Raw genomic sequence first — 22,322 nt, forward strand, 5'->3', positions numbered from 1 at the left:
TTTCGGAATATGGGTTTGCTGTGAAGACTCTGAGTTTATAATAAATTCACCTGCAAATTGGGTAATCAAGATAATTGAAGGTTGAGGGAGTTGAATCAACTTGATATGGCTTAAGAGGCATGTCTATACTTGGCATAATTGAGCTAAGTCAAATTAACTCAAATTAATTATTTGGATTTGTCTAGTGGCCACCCTTCCAACTTGAAAGTGGAAAGGGGAAGTAGGAGGTTCAAATCTCCACATTCTGAGGAGGTTGGGGTGGGAACAATATAATTTCAAGAATGAGTTTCGACTCTCACGCTCTACAATGAGGTAGGGCAAAAGTTTAAGAGTGAAAGTTAGAGTAGAAATATAATAGGACTGACAAAAAAAAAATCAACTCAAATTAATTACTCGAGCTCGAGCCCAAGCCCAAGTGCATGCCGATGATGTAGTTTCCAAGCACCATGTCATAACACAATACTCATTGGTTAGGATTATTATTCTATTACACAATAACCAATTAGTTTTAAATCTTTCAATTGTGCATATTTAACCCCAAATTTTCTTTTATGATTTGCCAATTCATTCTTAACCCTATTATTTGTTATATTGATAAATTATCAAAAGATTTACGACTAAATTGATACAATTAAAAGTTTAAAACTCTATTCTTTTTACAAAATATGTGATGTTTTTAGAAAAGTCATTTTCGAAAAAAAAACTATATTTTCCAATATTCAACTAAAAGCATAAATTGAAGTGGAAAATATTTTCCACCATTTGGTATTTGATTTTATTTTATTTCATACACTCCTTTAGATTTATTTTATTTTACTTTATTTTTTGAAAAAGTCGAATTTTAAATTATTGTCATTTTTAGTTTATTTTTATTTTTCTCAATCGATCACCACCACAACAATGGTTGGTGATTTTCGCCATAAGGCAAGGCTCGAGCTCGAGTGTTGCTATTTTGGGAGGCCCTAGTCTCATGCCCTCTAGTAGAGGTGTGCAAAAGAACCATAATCCACCCAGAACTGGATCGAAACCGCCCGGAACCGATGGTTCTTAAGAGAATCGGTCCGGTTCCCGGTTCTAATTTATGGGAACCGGTGGGTATCAGTCCGATTCCCGGTTCCATGGGCGGATCCGTCCACTCGCCCACCTTGACCAAACCGATTAATTTTTAATATTAAAAACTGGACTTATAACAAAGGGTTTGATAGGTGGATTTGGACTTTATGGAAATAGCTTTCTCTCTCTCTCTCTCTCTCTCCTCTTTTCTTTTCTTTGGCCTTTCCTGTCTTTGATTTCAGTTATTTGCTAAATTAGAGTGGATTTGCATTTACTCATTCCTCGCTTCATCTCTCAGTCATCAGCCATTAGTAATTAGTGTCAATCTCCAACACCCCCCCTTCTCTTTTTTACATGCATCATCAAGGTTATCTTTGTTCTCCCATCCCACCCCTCTCTCTCTCTCTCTCTTTGCTAAAGAGTTTGTCTTCTTGAGTCGTCGACAGTATATTCTCTTTGCAACTATAAATTTGCATAGATACTCTCTCCAAATGTCCTCCTTTTCTTTTCTGTATATTAAATTTTCACTGCCCATTGTAGCGCCCAGTGCATATATGAAAATTAGACAAGTGTATTATTACCTAATATGAGAAAAGGAGACTATATGGTTCATGAAATTTTCTTTTGGTCTTTGAATGTTGCCTCTTGTAATGCTATGTTGTGTTTTCAATGGTTATTTTTTATCCATCCCTTGAATATTATCTTGGTAATGCCAACATGTTGCTATGGTAGTAAACTTGATTATCAATAGAAATAATTAGCAGCAATTTTTTACATATTTAGTGCAAATTAGTTTTTCTATTTTTAACTAAAATTGCAGTCTGATTCCCGGATGGATCCATGCAACAAATGAGTAAATCTCGGTTTCAATTTTTCAGAATCGGTCCTTAACGAGCGGTTCCCGGTTCTAGGTTGGGAATTGTCCGCCCGGATTATACACACCCCTACCATCTAGTGAAGCTTGAGCACCACTAATCTAGGAGGCCCGAGTGACGCTTGAGCACCGATCTGTAAGGCTCAAGCCTCACCGCCCAATGGCGACTCTTGAGTGTTGCCGATTTGCGAGGCCCGAGCCTCATCATCCTCAAGCAAGCTCGAGCTTGCCGATGAAATAAGAAGATAAAAGAAAAAGGAAAAAAAGGAATTAAATATTCATATTTTTAAAAAATAAAAATAATAAAAATGAGTGATGTACACTTTTTAGAAAGTGGAAAATATTTTCTTCAATTTTGATGGTATTTTCTCCATTGGCAAATTTTTTTTTCTTGATTAACTTATTTTTTGTAAAGCAAATGCTAAAAAATCCAAAAAACATTTTCTTGGAAGTTATTTGAAATGAAGAGAGCCCAGGAATCAGCAATACATTTAAGACAAAAGGACACAACTGAAAATTTTAGAATTAAATCAGCCTTCATGCAATAGATCTGGGACTTTTACAATTCCACCTTATTGGCCTTAACCTTTTCCGATCCTCCGAATGAATCAGAATGAGACCGCAGCCCCGACAACCTCAAAGCATTTTAGTATGGATAGCTTCTCTGGATATGTGTGTGTAAAAGGTCGAAATCCACTCAATCCTCTCTCTACTCTCAGTAGCAAAGTGCCTTACATGGGTGCACAAGAGACGGAAAAGGAGAATTCACAATGTGTTTTGGACAAGAAACTTTTGCAAGATTTCTTCACCTGAGCAGAAATCCTACTCACTCCCATGCCTTTTCTTTTCTCCATCGAGCGCACTCGCCGGCAGATGCACAAAGGTTTCGAACAATCTACGCAAATAACTGCTGCGTGGCAGGGAGCAGCTCAACATGGTCCGCAAGTAGAATACTAAATGGCTGCCTTCACTCCATCTGCAAGCCTCATACCAGTAAATACAGAACCATAATGAAAGCTACAACACTCAACCAATTCAAGCACAGAAACGTCCTGCTGTGACATGAAAGCTGATCCTACCAAACCTGCATATTAAAACTTCTTCATATACAGAGCAGAAGCCGCCCAAAACGGTGAAAAGAAAGTCGGAAGACTGTTGCAGTGAAAGCACAGACGGACCATAGTCAACAACAGCTACTCGCTCTCGTCTTCACTGTCCTCGAGGACTAAGTGATTCATATTCCTCTCAAGAGGTGGAAGCCCATCTTCAGAATCGCACGAGTCCTTGTCCTCGTCCTCGTCCTCGTCGTGGGATTCCGTGGCTGTCCCTGTGGAGGCAAAGTGAACACAGCTAGATTATGAGATCATATTCAAATGATTGACAGTTTTTAGGGTAGTTCTTCGCAACTAGCAAAGAAAGAAGCACTGAACCATTGTTAACCCCTTGACTCCCCTCTATCAACGGACTATGTGAAACAAATTGAGAAAAACTAATGAATCTCTCGTCTTCCTCTTGTTTCAGTGTGCAACATCTCCTTGTCATATAATTCCCAAAAGCATCCCCATGATATAAAAGGGATGCAAAAGCCATTTGCTGCCACAAACAAGTGAGAGATGTGGACTAGAGTATCCATCTATATATAAATGGAAAGTAACCAACCTAATTAATCTCAAGCTCATCTTTATGTATAAACACTATTATAATCAAGTCAAGCTCAAGTATTAGGAATTTTCATTCAAGTCAAGCTCAAGCCTAAAACTCGAGCTTGGCACTACATCGACTTGACTTGATTACACCCTTAATCTCCACTGACACTCCACTGGTGATCCAGAGGACTGAGCAGTTTGCTTCATGATGCTGTGAATCTACTGCTAAAACGTATGAACTCAAATTGTCATCATCTAGAAGTCAACTGCAAAATAAATTTTCAGAAAGCAGCACATACTGATAACGCATTACGACTGACATGTACTCTAGAAGGCTGTGTGATAGAAAAAAAATGATACACAAATCAAAATTGCAGCATATGGTGAACAATCTTAAAAGTCATCTGACAAGGTCAGATAGAACTCTTCCATAGTTGCTGAACTTGTCAGGTCCATGCAAAGTAACCTTTCACATAATCAACTCCTTTTTTGTGAGAAAACATAGCAGTACTAGCTCGGCCAGAATATACAGGATTCAAAGTTTCTCATATATTCTTCATGATTCCTCATTAGTAATGCCATAAAATTTGTACCATAACATGGTAATAATTTGCTCGCATGACTCTCCTCTAATATGGCTCTCAAGTGACAAATAGAAGGCAGAGTTTTAAATCAACAAAGGAGAATACCCTCTATTTCGGCTGGGACCTTTGGAATTTCATTCTGTTGGGAAAGCCATGAATTTTGGACCGAAATAATATCAGCACCACTTTCACATTGAGAGTATGCTTTGAGAAGTTCCCTGCATTAAAATAAACCCCCAAGCTGGTTATAGAATTGGATATGAAGGCAACATGCAATTAATGCACCATATCAGCAGGATCTCCCCTCAAAAAGTTATTAATGCACCATTCTTTTTCAATAATCTAACAACTAACCCTTTCTTCCTCAGAATTTGTGACAGGCCAAGCTGGCTTTCTGTCAGTGTCTCAACAATCTCAATGATTCCACTGTGATTGTGTAAATGATGGAAGAGACATAATCCTATTATTATGCTTAAAAATCCCCACACATTTAGCCCAACCGACGACAGCACAACCTAATACCCAGCATCTATGTTTTCGAAATCAGACTGGAGTAAGACCATGTGAGGATTCATGAGTCCACTGATGGAGCCATCGGCCCGATAATATTTTTTTAGGGGCTAAAGATACCTAAAGGCTCCTGACCAAACTGGCATCTGCTCCAGGTGACATAATCTCACTCATTGGCTTCTTAAGGGGATAAGTTCAATTCCCTTCTCCTTTCATTTGCAAATTTGTGTAAAGTGTATACACATATAGAATAAGTAAATATGCCTCGTTACTAAGAGAATGCTCTGGACTGAAGCCTTGATAGTTCGTAGACTATTTCTTAACTGTTGAAAAAAGCAAGGGTTCAGGTGTTTTTCTTCACAAGCTCTCTTAAGTTTTACCAAAGCCTTGTCTGGCTGATCAGCCAACTACCTCAACAGGGTCCAGTGCTCTCTTAAATTTTAGCAAATCCTTGTCTAGCTGATCAGCCAACCATGTCAACAGGGTCTGGTGGTCCACTTGATTCACTAGGATCCTGAAGAAGCAAATTCGTCTGGACTCAAATGTGGGTTCGAAGCCCAACTGGTTGGAATGGCTGGACCCATCCAGCACTAGAAGAAGACCCAAGAATATAGATCACACAATAAGATTGCCACAGGGAATAATGCCTCCACAGAAATCATCACCTCTTTTAAAGATCCCTTCCACCTACCCCACATGCATACAAAAAAAAAAAAAAAAAAAGACAAGAGTAGACAGATGAAAATAGAGGAACAAAAATAAACCTCCATGCAATCACCCATGAGAGAGAGAGAGAGAGTCCAGTACCTATTCAGAGAAAGAAAAGCATGACCCCACTTGAACTTTCCCAGCAACAAATTTGCAGTTTCCTCTTCTCCACTGTGAATGAACATGAAAGGATGAAACAAGCACCTATCCTTGTGAAATTTATCACTTCTACAGATTGAGAGAAAAAACTGAACTGTGAAATACTGCTGAAACTTAAATTTCCACAGACAAATATAGTATGGCAACCTCCCACTAGGAAAAAACACAGATTAAAGAACTCGAAAATGATATGCCACTGGCCAAAGGTAAAAGTCTATTTGAAAAAGGAATGAATCGTTCTCTTCTTAAAGTCTAAACTAGTGGGCAACCAAATTTAAACCCAACAACTTGGAAACTGTTTAGCTTGATTGATAGGAATCTGCACAGACATATTCCATCATAAAAAGGGTTCAAGTATTACTCATAAGTCTCTGATCTAATGAAGGTAAACTTCTAGTCCACCTTTGAGCATCCCACATACTCAAGCACAAACTGGAGTTAGTCGTTTCACCAAGCCAACAAGTTCGACTAGTCTAATAGTTCCTCTATGGGAAAATCAGGAATTTATTCCTGCTCGGCAACTTCAAACACATGCAATTTCAAAGTTATCAATGACATTAATATCAACACAATGCACAGACTACTCCAGTGGCCATATGGCAATCATGTGCCCTTGCAAAATCATTCTCGAGACTGTTTTCAGAAAGATCAACACCAATTTTCAGCTCTTAGTACACGAGTGTTCAAGAGATGGTACGAGGATCCAAACCATGGCATTTATAGTATATCGCTATCATTATCCACGTTATAGATATAGCAAAAGGAGAGGAAAAACGTTTCCTTTGAGAAGAATGTAAATACCATATTATGAGAGCGGCAGACAATGCCTCAACACAAGATAGCTGACACGGTCGACCATAATTTACTGGATTAGCTGCTACAAGCCATGGTACTGCAGTTACAACTGATATGTTACTTTCAGGAAAGGAGTATGATATGACAGATGAATTTAATGAGGCTTGCATGAGATGTGAATTACTGTGAGGAAAGATGTGAATTACTGTGACGAAACCAAACCTCAATAGAAGAAAATCAACCTTCAGGATAAGTTAAATCATCAAGAGAAGGTTAAATTTTTTCTAGGGTAAAGTGAACAATACCTTTGATGTTATAACTACAGCAGATAGTTACATCTATTTTAGCAGTTTCACAACATTTAATAAGTTAATTTGATTCACAGCTAGAAAACAGATTACCTCACTAACTGCCTTTCTAAAACATTCACACGTTAATTACAGACTGCAGATCCTTGAGAAAGAAACATCTGTGAATACTTTGCTAATTGCTAGTTCACGTGGTTCCAACCTTTATAAAAGTCGACTTAAACTTTACCCATTAAATACACTCATACAGTCTTGATTCAGACAGCACTTGACTTAGCATAAATTTGAAGAAGATATTAATGTCTAGTATATTCAACAATTCCTTTCCTTGTCAACTATTGTTGATCTTCAATGGTGAAGATTGACAAGGGCTTACCATGAAAAGCAACAAATTCACAGGGAAGAAGTCAACACATTGCTAAAAGAGATGAAAACAAATACATGAGATGCCCAAACATTCAGATAAACCCATGGAGAATATGTACTCCAACACCAAAATCCACAAGTCTGTATAGACTGCATCTACTGTGTGACATGTGACTAATCAGAAAATAAAATTGACAAGCGAAGGACCATACAAAGGCGTGGAGAAGAACACCGCAGTTTTATGAATGGTACATCACTCAAGCGTGCCCACGAACAGTCAACAACAGCCAATCCTTTCCTCTTGATTAAGTTGTAGTCTTCTTTTGAGACACACTGTTTCCCAACAGGACTGTATGAAACATAGTAAAAGAGTCAGTGCATCTGTCCAGGATAAGATACAGGTTTTATGAATGCAAGCATAGGATGGTTCCAAATTATACATTCCAAGAAGTGCTTTTGCTTGTTAGTGGCTCTAAGACTTGAACAAAGCATGCTAGAAGCTTCGATTTTTTAGACATGCCAGCTACAAAAGATCAAAGACATTGATCTAGCCAAATTATCTAAACATTTGATTTAAAAATTAAATTAGCTACATTTGGTTAGAACATATTAAACAGCAGCTCCATAAGCATATGTGACACCTACAAGACAAAAGGTATGATAAAGCACACATGAACTGTTAATGAGTGTATGAGGTTAAAAGGTATTCTTGTCTTTCTGTACTACCATTATATGTTCTACATAGAGTAGGATGCCAAATGGATGAAAGATTTTTCACTCTCTCTTCTCTTCACTATTTTCTCTTGTTCTTTTCTTTTTTGACATAGCAACAGAGAATTCAAAAGAGAAACTGAAGGCTCCTTCATACACTCATGAACATATAATGGTAGAACAAAAAGACAAGAACACCCCAAAACACTCATAAACATGAACCATTAGAAAGATCCAAAAATACCTCAAAGCAATGCCACCAAACCCACTATTCACGCGCAGCTCCTGCAAGGGTTTTTTCATCAATCAAATTACTGACATTTAATAAATAGTTTATCTCACAGGACTTCACAAGGTATTAAGCATCATCTTTAAATCATGAGTAGTCATGCAAATAGCATCTTACCAATTATAATATGTCCAACTAAATCATATACCATTAATGTGGATCTGCAGGGAAAAAAGCACCTATTCGGCATATTGCCTCTATGTCAGGCAACTTTAGTTATTTCTTTCTGCTAGTTTTATATCAGTGACTCTGAAAATCAATGTGATTGTTCTATACAATTCCTGGCTCGTTCAGTCAAAACAAGACAGATAAAATCATAACTCCAGAGACTAATTCTACTTGAGCACTTATAAAGCAGCGAAAATATATTCCACCTCAAGTAATATTGGACCTCAAAAGAGCAGCTTAAATACATCGATAGATTGCAATCTCAAGGTTTTAGCAACTACAGCTATCCCTCTCTGGATGGGCTAGTTCGAAAGAAAAGAAGGCTCTTTGGTTTGGGTGCTGGGTTGAGATGATTAAGAAAGATGTGCAAAGAATGGTCTGAAATTTCATCTCAATCTTGCGGAGGTAATGCTTCACTGCTCCTAAGTCCCAGAAAGGGCTCCATACCTCCAACAACCCAACTACCAAGCTCTAATAAACTAACCGATCCAAAGCAAGCAAAAGAAACTAACTGTGAGCTCTACCAAATCTTCTGAACCAAGGAAGGGGCAGAAACTCCTCATCGATGGACTGAACACCGTATTAGTCAGAGAAGGAAGATATCAGTGGACAAATATGCTAGATATTGATTCCATTCAACGAAAAATGAATGGTGCATACTAAATTTTCTATATACATAAAAGTATTCAGTGGATTTATCAGAGACTATTTTCCTTCAAATATTATTAACTTATTTGGTTTTTGGGCTGGTTTATTTGCTGACATGTATTAGATGTTCAAAAGGCACTTTTACACAATTCATCATTCCCAAATTTCTTCTAACTAGTGTGGACTCATTTGGTTTTGGGGCTCGTTTAATTTGTTGACATTCAATAAACTGCATTAAATGTTCAAAAGTCACTTTTGCCAAACATATTATCAATAGTATGGTCACTCTGAATGCAGCTTGAAGTTTTTTTTCATGGAAAGGAAAAGGCATTGTAGCAACGATATGCATAGAGAAGAATAAACGGACAACACTTTAGAAGCAGATACTTTCTTTTATCAAGCCAAATCTCGAAAGTTTCCGTCCCGTGCACCTTTTTGCATCACATTGCCCAAAATCCTGAGGAAGAAGTACCACAAGACTAATGAGTCAAACTACACAAATATCCAGCAAGATAATACATTGAAATTGTATATCTATGGAGCTCTTTTTTATCATTTTCAGAGCATATTAATCCATGATTGTTCATTAAAATAATCGATCATGGAATTCAGTGAATCACTTATCCTAATAGGCAACAACGATACCAAAGAGAATTATGCTCCTTAACGACTAAATAATTTAATCCAGATAAGATAATCCTCATTCGTATATTTGACTATAGAAGGTCTGGATCAAGAAATGCGTCAGAGGAGAGAGTTTTATCTTTACCCATGTAAGAGAACATATACCTCTGCTAAGGAGATACTTTCATGACAACACAGGTAAAAAAACAAAGAGGCACAGCAAAAATCACAAGGGCCAAGTTGCTTTTCAATCACCACTTCTCGCACCACATTCGTAAGCCATACAGGCCATGTTTAATCAATAAAACTGTAAGGAATCCACTACTGGATGCTATGATCACCGAAAAAATAAATAGCTAAACGAATTTCCACAGGTGCCGCTAATTTTTTCCCAAAATTCATACCCAATAGTGGTGACTATTTCTAAACGATTCGAAGGGTATAGAAAAGGCATACCCACATGGCAAGCTGAATTCTGGGCACTGGTACTCTCCTCCTCCTCCTCCTACCAGCTGCAAAAGGAAGAATCTCGTTAGGACTCAATACAGAACAACAACAATTTGGGATCACCAAAGCATTCCATCAAGTACTTGGCACGCGACCGCAATCAAACTGTCAAGAACGAGAGGGAGGAGCTAACCTGGGTCACTCGGCAGAGACTCATCTTCCCTGCAAAAAAGAGACTAAACCAGTGAAAAAAACAGCCCAAAGACAAAGACCCAGTGCCCAGAAAGGCAGAACAAAAAGGGATGAGAGCTCGAGCGGCTCCAGAGAGCAGATGAATTGCCTCGCCGCTTGATGGGTCTTGCTGGATTGGCCGCCTCGGTGATTGTGGTGGTCCTTGAATCGTCCGGTCCTGTTTTTGCCCATGATCCAGGGAAAGAAGGTGGGAGAAAGCGCTACTGTTGCGTTGGTTTTCGACCGCCTCTGCTGCGAACTGCGTTAAACAGCAGGAGCGCCGGGCTAAGATGGCGTCCTGTCCGGGCCCTTGGCCCTCTCGGGTCGGCGGCAGTCGGGTCGCCTAAACCGGGCGACCCGGCCCGTGTCCATATCGGTGAACAGAGGAAGACCGGTCCAGGTTGATCCGAGAACCGGACCGAACCGGACATTGGACGATTCGAGGCCGGTGCCTGGTTTCGGGAAACTGAGACCGGTATTTAAAGGAAATAATATTAACAATGAGATTCGGCATGAAAAAACAACAATATAATCGCTTGACTAATATATATTTTCACAATGAAATAGTGCAAAAACAAAAATGCGAAACAATTGTTTTGGTTCTCAATACTTTTATTTTTTGAGATAAGTGTAATGAAAATTTTAAAACTTATAAAAAAGTACGATTGAGTCATAAAATTTTATAAAAAATACAATCAAATTTGAAAATTCGTCAAATTGGTGCAATTAAGTTCTAAAATATATTTGTATTTTTATTAATGGAAGAACTTGATTATAGAGGTGAGTATGGTCCGAAGTGGATGATTTTCACCCTAGAATTTGGAACCACCAACTAAGCATTGGTTCCGAAAAATTGAAATAAATAATCGCTCATTGGTTCCATTAGGGGTGTGCAATGGAAACCGCCCAAACCAGAACCGGACTGGACTGTCTGCATTTCGAGCGATCCTAAAGGGTCTCGGTCTAGTCTCAGGTTCCTATTTTTGGAACCGATGACCGGTTGGTCCGATTCCCGATTTGGGGTCGAACCGAACCAGCGGACCGACCATTTATATATATATATATATATATATATATATATATTTTTTTTTTTTTTTTAATTTCTGAAATAATTTATAGTACCCATTATCATCATATTCATTTCTTCTCTCATAACTCAAAGCTAATAATCCCTCCCTTTTTTGCTTCTAAACTACACTCAACCGTAACAATCACATTAGCTTTTATTTTCCAAATTTTTGCAATTCTCCTCACTTGCCTTTCCCTCTCTTGAAACTTAAATGAATGGCTAAACCCCTCTTTTTTTTTTTTTGGTTAGTTTCTGCTTTAATGCTTTAATATACAGTAACCATCACATCAACTTCTATTTTCCCAATTTTTGTGATCCAACTTGGCGGTAATTCGATTCAACTTTCATTTTCCCAAACCCTTCCTAATTCCTCCCCACATCGTCATCATCTCTTCCTCTCTCCCGTCTCTCGTCACTACCCTGACGATTCCCAAGGCCCTCTCGTGGGAATCGGTTGGTCCAGTTCGGTTTTCGGTTCCAAGATAGCCGGTCCGGTCCACGGTCCAGAAAAGTGGGAACCGGTCCTCTCGATCCGATTCCCGATTCTTGGGTGGAACCAGACCGAACCGGGAACCGATCACCCCTGGTTCCATGGTGGGTTCAAGGAATTGATCCCGCACTTAGTGCGACCTTTTCCAACAAACCAAAGTAAAGTAAAATGCAATCTTATTTGCGAATTTAGTAAAAAAATTAAACTAACATTAAAAGTTGAAAGTCGATTCCATAAGTTGATGAGTGTTGAGCTTAAAAGTGGATATCGTAAGTGAGGAATAGAGTGACGACTTTAACGAGGTAAAAGTAAGATAAGACAAATACTTAGTTAATGGAAGTTAAGCTTTTAAGGTTTTCATTTTTGTTAAATTGTTTTTTGCTCGGAAATCTTTCTTAAAAATTAAATACATATTTATTTATTACTAATTAGGTCCGAATGGGTGGCTACACCTAGAATCGACCAACAGTTTCAATAAATTCGAATTGAGAATTGGACCAACTCCCTTGGGAATCCTCCATTTGGATATGGTCCGATTTGGTTTTAGACATTCAAAGTGATTCTTGGTCCTTTTGCACACCTCTATTTGATTACACCAAATTAATAAGTTTTAGAACTCGAATATTTTTTTAAATTTTAATACTCAATTGTACTTTTATAATAAAGTTTTAAAACTTTCAATATATCAATCTATATTTTTCTTGATCGGGAGTCGAACCATTTTGGTTCTCGATCGAAAGTCGAACCATTTTGGAAACCGGTTCTACCCGGCCCGGCCCGGCCCGGCCCGATCCCGCCCAGCCGTGCTTGCTAGTAAGGGGGCTTCTTGAAGAATCCTTGTGTACCGTCCCTCTCTCCTTCTCTACTGCGATTACAACGATCCGCCATTGACGAACGACGGCGCCACCGTCGAACCGAATGAAACGAATCAACTGAAGAAGAGATGATCCGGTAAGACGCGATTTTCCGGCGATACTCTCCGAAACCGAGAGAGACAGTGTTCCTCCGGATTATTTTTTCTCCCTTTTCCTTTTGGTTTGGTTTTGAACTTCCAGCGCGAAATGCATCATCTCGCGTCGTCCGTTTTCCGAGAAGTTTCTAGGGTTTTTCCTTTTATCATATGTGGGTCGCCGCTTGAGGTTCCGGCGAGGCGAACTCGCGGCGGCATTTGCTGAATTCGGGCGCTAACTTACGGTGGTGGATTCGCAGGTCGATTCTGGAATCGCCCGCCCGCCGATCCTTCGGAAGGATCCCGAGGCGAATCGCCGGTCAGGTATTACGGCAGCTGTTGATTGAGCTTCGTGAAAGCTACTTTTTTTTTATAGCATTTCCTTTGGCTTTTGTGTTCAGTTTGACTGTGGATGTCGATGTCGATGGTTCAGGTCGTCTTGTTTTGGTTTTCAATACCATTGTATTGCTTGATTATCAATCCCGTTTCACTAGATTCTAGAATGTGGAGAACTTGGTTTATAGGAATGTTAAGACAATTCAGTAATTTTCACTTTAATTCTGGATGCAATGCATTTCTTTTTTATTTAAAGATTGGGAACTCCATTGCAAGGATCTCCACTTCTTAAAATCCTCGGTTTTTTAAGTACTTCATCCTGTTCTGTTCACGGTGTGCGAGAAATCTTTGTTTTTTTTTTTTGGTATAAGAGAGTCTTAGACAAGTGCATGAGGAATCATTTTTGTTGAGCATCGCATCTTTTTACAGTGCTTAATTTATGATGGTTATATTTCGGCAGAGGTCCTTGTATCTTTCTTCAAGAAGGGAATTTTCAACTGCTTCTCCACAAAATGCATCAACTGGGAAACCAGGAAAGGCACCTGAGTCTGGAAGTTCGTTACCGAAGTTCATTTTGGGAGGTGTTGCCGTCAGCGCTGCTTTCATGGCAGCTTATCAATCTGGCTACTTAGATCAGATGCTTGGTAAAGAGAAGCATGATTCTCTCGAGACCTCTAGGATTGGTCTTGATTTTAAAAATCAGGATGCAAGTTCTCAAGATGCAAAATCCGTCCATCATTTCAAAGAGGAAGAAGTTTTAACGGGTAGTGAAGTGCCTAAAGATTTGAGTCCTCAAATGGGTGATGGGGGGAAGGATGAAATTCAGCCAGTTGCTCCTCAATCTGATGCTTTAAATGAGACTAAGATTGATATTGAGTCTTCCTCACAAGATAAATCTGAAGTCACGCTTGGAGAAAGTAACACATTGAACCAACATAAAGACTTGCCCACAGGTGATGCAGTTTCTAATGTTGAAAGCACAGATTCTGCAATATCATCTGAAGGCAGTCCTGATACACAAGGCCCAACGATTAGCATAAGTAAGCTACCAGATGAAGAAGTTAAAGTTGGGGAATTATCCGACCAGGCTACTTTAGTAACCAACCTTGATGAGGCAAAAGTAATGCCTCATCAGGATCTTGTAGCAGAAGAGAGACAGGAGGTGCTTTGTCATTGCTCACTAAGCACACCATCATATGTTGCATTTATCTTTTGTTTGGATTGCTAGGTTTTTAGTTCGGTGATGGTGTCTGCTATAAATAGTATATTGCCTAATTTCATCTTGTAGTGGTTTTTTTCATCTTCTGTTAGTAGCTGCATGAAGTAGTGGGGATGGCTCATTCTAGTTCTCTCATTTAGATGCCATCTTACTTTGTGCTTTATAACCTTGGTTAGACTATGTTTTGCTATGTATATAGGAGTTCTTCTGTTATTCACATCTGCCATCAGAGTATAATATGGCATATCTAGGGGGAGAGAGAGAAAGAGTGGAAAGGAGTTGGCAGCAGTGTGGTGTTTTAAGCCTTGAAGACATTGGGAAAGCCTAACTTGTCTGACAGTGCTTCCCTTTAGTTTGATGATGTTGGTTAGGTACTTTTAAAAAGGCCAATTTCCAGGGATGTTGCCATGAAATGTTCATTTATTTTTATATTCTTAAATTAATCTATACTTGCACTTTTCTTGAGAGCAGTGGACAGAGAAGTTGTTTTTTTATTGTTTTAAGGATAGAAGTTGATTAATTTGGAATTCCTCTTTCTTTTACATGTTCTTTTCTAGGATGCATCTGGTCATTTTATTGAAACACCGGTTTCTCTTCTTGAATCATATCATCTTGAGGATAAATCCGAAGGGAGACCTCCCTCTTCTCTTGATAGAGACATTGACATTGAGGTACTGTATTTTTTTTCTTTTCTTTGTGTTTGTTTAATCCAGGCTGATTTCATGGAAGTCCATGGTGCACTTATCATTTCTATAAAAGTTTATTGTGGACTTACCTTTGTTTGTTCCAGGCTTTTGCTAGTGCAATTGAGGAGTCAAATGATGGTGCAGCTACCAAAGATGGAAAACTGATTCTTGATTTCTTACAAGCAATTCATGCAGCTGAAAAGAGACAAGCTGAGTTAGATGCTCATCAATTTGCTGAAGAAAAGAGAAAAATGAAGGTAAAGGACAAACCCCTGTGACTAGAGACTTGAATTACACACCACCTAGTGGTGCTATTTTTTTTCCCCTTACAGACATAAACATTTTACATAATACAAATTATAAATATTATCCTCTCTTGTTCTTATTTACTCAACTTTTAAAGAACTGGTGAGTTTATTGAATCATTAAACTTTTTGGGTTCTTCAGGAGAAGCACGAGAAGGAATTGAAAGATGCAATTGCTAGAGACCTTATGCATGCAGAAGAGGCTGCATTACTAGATAAGGTGGTTCTTGTTTCCATGTTTGAGTCTTCATATAGTATTTTGATTCCGTATCCTCATCAAATCTTGGAGTGCATAAGGCAGTGTTTTCAGGAATGTCATGAATCTTCATATTTGTACTGCTTGAATATCATTATCAAATAATTTTCTTCAAAGTCACTTGGGTTTTATTCTTCATCATTTTCCTTTTTCCTTTTTTTCTTTTTCTTTTTCTTTTTATTTTTGTTTGGGGGGGGGCGTACAACTGTTTGAAGTAGTTTGTTCCCTGTTCAAACCTCAAGTCTGTGAATCGTGAGGTAATATAAGTCTCATTGATGGCTCACTACATCTGATGAGATCATTATGTTCCTGAATTTGGGTGTGATGATATCAGAATGTCCTATCCTATGCTGGGTGAGCGGTATATTGCAAGCCAGATTGGATAACCTCTTTCTGATCAGCATTTGGGTGATGACTTTCAGACTGAATAGTCTCAGATAAGGCCAGATATAGCCAATGTATAGAATCTGGCCTTGAAGGGCTCGAAAGTACATAGCCTATCTGGCAAAAGAAATTAATAATAAAACTGAACGTAAGTACTGGCCTTTTGACCAGTTCTCTGTTGTTATCAACAATTGTCATCCATTGTCACTGTCAAAGTCACCATATCTCTGATCTGAGCAGGGCTAAGTCCTGGGCAAGCAACAATGATTTGGTTGAGTACATAGATTGCGCCTGAATGTGTTACTCTCCCTTCTCTTGACCCCACATTCTCTTTCTCATGGATGATCTGGTAGGGCAAAGTCATGGCTGCAATTTGCTCTTGACAACGCAGTGGCTGCAACTTAGACTAGAGTATACAGACCAAGTTGCAGCAGCTGAGATGGCCAACTTGTGTCAATTACTTTGGGTTCTGGTGTTTAATTCATAGATTTGTTAATACCTACCCTTCACAATCCTATGCTATCCTAATTCCTATCTGGAGTTTTACATAAGACCAATTCAGCCCTCCTTGGGGTGAGATGCTCCACTTACAAGTTGGTATCCCCCTTGTTGCTTTATTATGAAAGTTACTTGGGAAATTTAAAAAATGGTGTTCCTATATCTTTGTATTTGTCCATTTTGTATGTACATTAAACTCAATTATAAATGAGATAACACTAATTGTTACAGCCTTAAATTCTTTGTGGCCTTTCTTAATTTGGTTCTTTTGACCTCCCGCCGGAATTTGTGGTACTCGTTAATTTGTAGCAGCAATACTGAGTAATTAAATGCATTTCTTTTTATTTTGGTTCATCAGATCGATGAAGTGCGAGTGAGTTTGAGAGGGTGATGTAGTGTGTAATCATTTCAGTACATAGGACTCACTTTTGCTGATGTGACAATCTCCGGTTGTGCAGGAACTGAAAAGAGAGAGGGCAAAAGCAGCAGCTGCTTTGGCAGCTCTTCAGCAGAAGTTGGAAGAGACACACAGATTGGAAGTAGAGCTAAAGGTGCAACCTGGCCTTTTCCCGTTAAAAGTCTTCTTGTCATTAGCAAATGTCAAACTCAAATTGTTGGTTTAAAATATTACAGGAGAGTGAAGCAGAAATGAAACTGAAAAAAGCGGAGGAATTGGCAAAAGCAGAAATGGTTTCTGCAATTGCACGTGAGAAGGCTGCTCAGATTGAGAAAATGGCAGAAGCGAATCTCCATGTATAAATTAATTTTTTCATAAATTTGAGAAATTTATTTGCATTTCATTTGCAAGGCATAACTTGGATGTATAGTGTTTAAAAAGAACATCACTATAGCACTGAAGAAAGTGTTCTTATATGGCAACATGTTAGGTAACACCTAGAGATATTCCATTGCAAAGGCATCTTGTTAAAGGATGTTTTGTGCACTTCTGGGTATAAGGGAAGAGCATGCATGCTGTATGTGAGGGAATCATTTGTGCATTGTGTGCTGATAAGCCTGGCTCTTTGGAATATGATATGTTGTAGGGCTCATTTCTTGATACAATAGCTGAAAAGCTAAATGAAAAGCTAAATGCTGGTAATTTTTTCAGTGCAAATTTCTGGAATCAGGATGTGCAGAAGCAACTTGATATAACTAGCCTGTGAGTAGCGATGATGTAAGAAAACTGGAAGGTACCTGATGTTTTCGGTGGAAGAATGATTGGCAATTAATTCAGTGGACAATAATTGGAAAGCAGTTCTATATTCTTAAATGACCTCTACATTCAGGAAAGTTAGAAAAATTTCGAGGGCAACTTAGGACACTATGCAAGATTCTTACTTTTCAGGCTATTAATATCTTCATTCTAATCGAGCGGCAATAAATTAGTAAGTCTGGCCTGTCTGGTTTAAGTTTTAATTAGCTGTGTAATTGTTAGCTGTGGTTAAAGAAAATTGGAGAAAGATGTAGGAGAATCGAATTGACTTAAATGCATCATGCAGCAGCATTGCTTATATTGTTAGCTGGGCATGCTTTTTTCCTCTCCAATTAACCTCCTGGAGTAGAAACCAGGGGATAAAGTAAAGAAAACAGGCCCTTGTACAATCATCTATCGGTCCAAATGCAGTTGTTTACCCTTTGAACCTTTCAATGGATCAGTATGCTTGGACCTGAAAATTAGTAAAAAATTGGAAGTGATAAATATAGCTGCCTTTGGCCTGAGAAGCCCCTTCTGGCTTCTATGATTGTTTTTTTCCATCCTTGCTTTTGTCTTCTATTCCTCATTTCCTGGTCTTATTGTTGTGAGGGCATTCTTTTTGTATCCTTCAGAGAACTGGACTTAGACATTATCATTTAGAAAAGCAAACCAGCTGTTTTCCTGGCCATTAACCTGACTTATCGGATGTGATGCTTACTCATGCATAACAATCATATTTTAACAATATTCTGCTGAGGTCTGGCTTTTTTTATGAGCAGCCTTACAGCAAGCCATTTTAGTTTGATTGAGTTCAGCATATATCCATCTTCCTGGTATATGAGGGTTGTGCAGTTCTTAGTTTAACCTTTTAAATGCTTTGCATGAAAAAGCTCTGCTGTCAAAAGCATGGTTGAACCTATATATCTCTGGTTAAGTGCATAGAATTCTTCACATGTTACCATCCCCATTTATCAATAAATAGCCATTTTATGTCATTAGTGTCCTTTCCCTTCCTTTTTTTAATACGTTTCTTATAAACTGGAACACTCTTTTTTAAAAAGCACTAATTTTATGTAAATGAAATGACATTGATGTATATCTATTTTGATTTGTAGATAAATGCTTTATGCATGGCATTTTATGCTCGATCTGAAGAGGCTCGGCAGAGTCATTCTGTTCATAAGCTCGCTTTGGTAATGGTTCTTTTTGTTTGTCTCCTGCATAGTTTTTTCCTCCACCTCTATATTCTTTTGGCTTTGGATATCAGGTTCAATTGATGTGGTTTTGAATTTTCTAGTCTGCATATTTATGTCTGCCTGCTTGTATTGTCGTTCAGGGAGCACTCGCGCTGGAAGATGCTCTTTCCAAAGGGCTGCCTATTAAGGCAGAAATAGAAGCTTTGCAAACCTATCTTGACGGTATAGACAAAGATTCAGTTTTGGATTTGGTCTTATCATCTCTTCCAGAAGAAACAGTTTTCCATGGCACTGATACTGTACTGCAATTGAACCATCAGGTGAGATATTTCTCTTACCATAAAGATTTTGAAATTGATGGGTTTATCAATTTTGTAATTTTTCAGAACTTAATACTGTCCAACTTGTGAATTTTCTTTAAGAAGATTGCATTGATGAAAAAGCTAATAACCTGTCATTACTTCTGCTTATAGGGGCCACTTGGTCTAATGATTACATCCATGTTTGTTGGACTCCCTATGTGTTTTCTTTTTAACCGTTAGGCTTGTTAAAGGGAGCATAATAATAGCTAGGGGGATCAGTTAGAGAGTTCCACTGTTAATATGCTTGAACTGTGCTGTTTTCCTAAATTTTTATGGCAAATATGGTGATCCTTTTCTCGAAACATAGTTCTTCCTTGGCACTTTTGCTTGGTACAGAACGTGCACTGTAGAGGGTTCAGTAAAGTCTCACCCTACTTGACTAAAACCAGCTTTACCCATGAGATGCCCCTCCCTTTGCTTCTTCAATAATCTTCACTCGATGAAATGCTTCTAGAGGGAAGAAAAAGAAGGGTTCTGCTTTGGTGGTCTCTTCTCTATTAAGAAAATGTGACCATTGGTTTCTCCAGAGAAATGTATGAGATTTATCTTTTTGACTCTCTGAGGTATCTTTCAACTGCCTTGATTACTTACTAAAATGACTCTTAAGATTTTAAAGATATAAAGCAAAAACATGGTTCTCAAAGTTTCAACTTTGACGTAAGGATGATCATTATTTGAATCGTGAAAAGAACTGTGTTGTGATACTTATGGGAGTTTTCTTATTTCCAAGCTCTAAGATGGCTTTGTTTCTCAGTTTCTAATCCAAACAGCGAGTGGAAAGGATAGTTTTGAATTTTTCCTCCTTAAGAGGAGAAATATACTTCTATAGCGGTGCCTCAAGTTGCTTACCAAGGCCCCACTTGTCTCCTTGAATTGTTTTCTTAGTTCTCTCATAGTTCTGGAGTTCTTTCAGAATGTATCATCCTACTAAAAGCTAGAGTTTTTACATAGCAACATGATGTTTAGCTGTTGAGAACTCGGATACTGATGATATGTTGAGATTAATCTATAAAATCATGCTAGATATGGAGATACAAATGCATTCGCATTCAAGTATGCATGTGAATTTGCTTCCTTTGGTGAAGGTAATCACTGATTGTTTTTAACACCCTGCTTCCAATAGTTTGATACATTAAAAGGGACGCTCCGACACTTCAGCTTTATTCCACCTGGAGGTGGTGGCATCTTGGCTCATTCTTTAGCACGGGTTGCTTCATGGTTGAAGGTCAGGAAAAAGAAATATACATTCAACAATTTTCCTTAGTTAATTTTCAAATCAGCATGATGTCTGCTTTTATTGTAAGAGGTTGCTCACAAAATTAGGCTATTTATTAGTGTCATTTTCAAAAAATGCATGATTACTGATGAAACCCCATTCTATCAAAACTAGGTTTAACCCCTGTTAGTGCTTATTGTATCTGTGACTCCAGAGACACATTAGGCAATAAAACTAAGAAATATATGTTGTGGATGTGCAAACTTAGCAACCATTGGGAAGATAAGTTAATTCTATGGAGTATTGGGCTGCAGTATTAGATTCACTGAAAGGTATATCTTCCACTTTGCTATAGGTCAAAGAAGGTGGCCGTTCTGATGATGGGATCGAATCCATCATTAGTAGAGTAGAGAGCTTCTTGGCAGAAGGGAAACTTGCCGAAGCAGCAGATGCTCTTGAGGAAGGTCTACAAGGAAGCCAAGCAGCCGAGATAGTCCGTGTGTGGGTCAAGCAGGCAAGGAATAGGGCAATTGCCGAGCAAGCCCTAACTCTGCTTCAGTCATTTGCCACTTCAGTTAGCCTCACTTAAACTGCAATAACCCAATCTCACTTGAGGCATGTCCCATAATATCTGCAGACCCCATAAAGATACATCGCGGGAAATTGAGCAATGTCCTGAAATAGGACTGAGTGGATTTTTTAACACCATAACTTTGGCTACTGAACCTGAACAAATCTGTTCAGTGTGGCAAGCCATTTTCGTTATTCCGTCTTAACAAGGAATTGCTCTGAGGTTGTCCTACTTCGACTGTCTGTAGTCTTTTTGAATAAGAAAATCTTCTCACAAATTTGGATAGAAGTTCTTTTTCCCCAAGGATCAGCTTACCTTTTCAGGCTGATGGTGTATTGAGGATGAGGACGCTTGTCCTTGCGAACCCTTGATTCCCTGAAGTTGATGAGAACGTGTTCAACGGAACGGAAACTCATATGTTCCTTGGCGGTTGGCAGACGGAGTCCTGTATCTGTACATTGATTTTGTGCAGCCAGTCTGTTATATTCCAATGTGAAACTGAATAAGACCCACTAAGCTTTTGGTCTGGAAATCATTCTGTCCTCTTTCCAACGTATTCCTTCGTCTTGCATTCATTTCTTTCCAAGCCCCTATTTGATAATTTCTTTCATCTAGTCATTGTTCTGTAATGGCCATCGATTAATACAGCGATGTAATCGTAATTGGCATGTACTGAATGAGTGAAATTGGCGAGTCAAGTTTCTAGTGTGTCAGTGTGTTGATTTCTCTTGGGCATGTTCGCTTTTTATCCTCGATTGTTGTCCCATTTTAAGGATCTTGACCCCAACAGATATCAAATGACAGGGAATGGTAGCTGGTCTTTCCATGTCGGTTGTGGCAGAATCATTTTCCGCCGTCTCAGAATGCCTAATAATTCTCTCATCTCCCTGTCGTGGTGCACGTGCTTTGAAGTTCAAATGCATGTGGGAATAAAACGAGAAAGAAAGAAAACGCCAAAAATGACTAAATAATGATTGTTCCACATCTTGACAAATGGGTTTTGATGGTGGGTCTTCGAGGTCAATTGAAGAGGTACTGATTTGTATACTTGATTTGGGTTATTAAGATGAGTATCATCATTAGTGAAAACGTAAACTTGAACAAAAGAGTCAAATGAACCTTGAGTGCTTACAATTAGACTATAACAAGAAGAAAATCACATCGAACGATAAAAAATTAAGCTAGCTCAGTAATTTAAACATGAGATGATGCTAGCGGCATGTGACAAACTCCGCCTTACACCAGCCCTGCAGAAAAGTTACATTTGATTAGTGCGAATATAAAGCCATCCAAGATTAAAATCGAACCAAATCAAAGTCGTGACAAAGAACCGATGTCATCAAGATTTTCCAATCATATTCAATCTTGTTGGGTTGGTCTGGTTTTATGCATTCGATTTTGTGCTTTTTGATTTCGATTCTTTCGTCGATATTGTAAGGATTTAATCACACTTGCTGGTGGGGGTCGCC

The 22,322-nt window shown here is 38.5% G+C and overlaps 2 protein-coding genes across 2 annotated transcripts; one reads left to right on the forward strand and one right to left on the reverse strand.

Annotated features, from left to right (window-relative positions):
* Positions 1-2,444: 2,444 nt before the first annotated feature.
* Positions 2,445-10,000, reverse strand: LOC104420218 (18S rRNA aminocarboxypropyltransferase). Its single transcript, XM_039302077.1, has 8 exons — positions 9,900-10,000; positions 9,211-9,276; positions 7,959-7,999; positions 7,216-7,352; positions 6,336-6,426; positions 5,475-5,546; positions 4,263-4,375; positions 2,445-3,254 (listed from the first exon to the last, which is right to left on the reverse strand). The coding sequence occupies exons 1-8, from the start codon at positions 9,903-9,905 to the stop codon at positions 3,121-3,123; spliced, it is 660 nt and encodes a 219-aa protein (XP_039158011.1). The 5' UTR covers positions 9,906-10,000; the 3' UTR covers positions 2,445-3,120.
* Positions 10,001-12,534: 2,534 nt separating this feature from the next.
* On the forward strand, positions 12,535-21,561 carry LOC104418233. Its single transcript, XM_010029505.3, has 12 exons — positions 12,535-12,631; positions 12,890-12,953; positions 13,426-14,127; positions 14,742-14,855; positions 14,975-15,127; positions 15,318-15,395; positions 16,772-16,864; positions 16,947-17,066; positions 18,624-18,701; positions 18,845-19,024; positions 20,190-20,291; positions 20,638-21,561. Exons 1-12 carry the CDS (start codon positions 12,624-12,626, stop codon positions 20,869-20,871), a joined length of 1,926 nt encoding a protein of 641 aa, XP_010027807.2. The 5' UTR covers positions 12,535-12,623; the 3' UTR covers positions 20,872-21,561.
* The last annotated feature ends 761 nt before the right edge of the window (positions 21,562-22,322 follow it).

Source organism: Eucalyptus grandis, chromosome 9 (assembly GCF_016545825.1).
Source record: "Eucalyptus grandis isolate ANBG69807.140 chromosome 9, ASM1654582v1, whole genome shotgun sequence".
NCBI classification, from domain to species: domain Eukaryota; kingdom Viridiplantae; phylum Streptophyta; class Magnoliopsida; order Myrtales; family Myrtaceae; genus Eucalyptus; species Eucalyptus grandis.

Coding starts and splice junctions, on each gene's coding strand:
- LOC104418233 (XM_010029505.3), top strand. Junction 17,067..18,623: donor TGGCAGAAGCGAATCTCCAT/GTATAAATTAAT, acceptor TTTGATTTGTAG/ATAAATGCTTTATGCATGGC. Junction 18,702..18,844: donor CTGTTCATAAGCTCGCTTTG/GTAATGGTTCTT, acceptor ATTGTCGTTCAG/GGAGCACTCGCGCTGGAAGA.
- LOC104420218 (XM_039302077.1), bottom strand. Junction 7,353..7,958: donor TTTGGTGGCATTGCTTTGAG/GTATTTTTGGAT, acceptor TGTTTCATACAG/TCCTGTTGGGAAACAGTGTG. Junction 5,547..6,335: donor TCTGCCGCTCTCATAATATG/GTATTTACATTC, acceptor GTTCATTCACAG/TGGAGAAGAGGAAACTGCAA.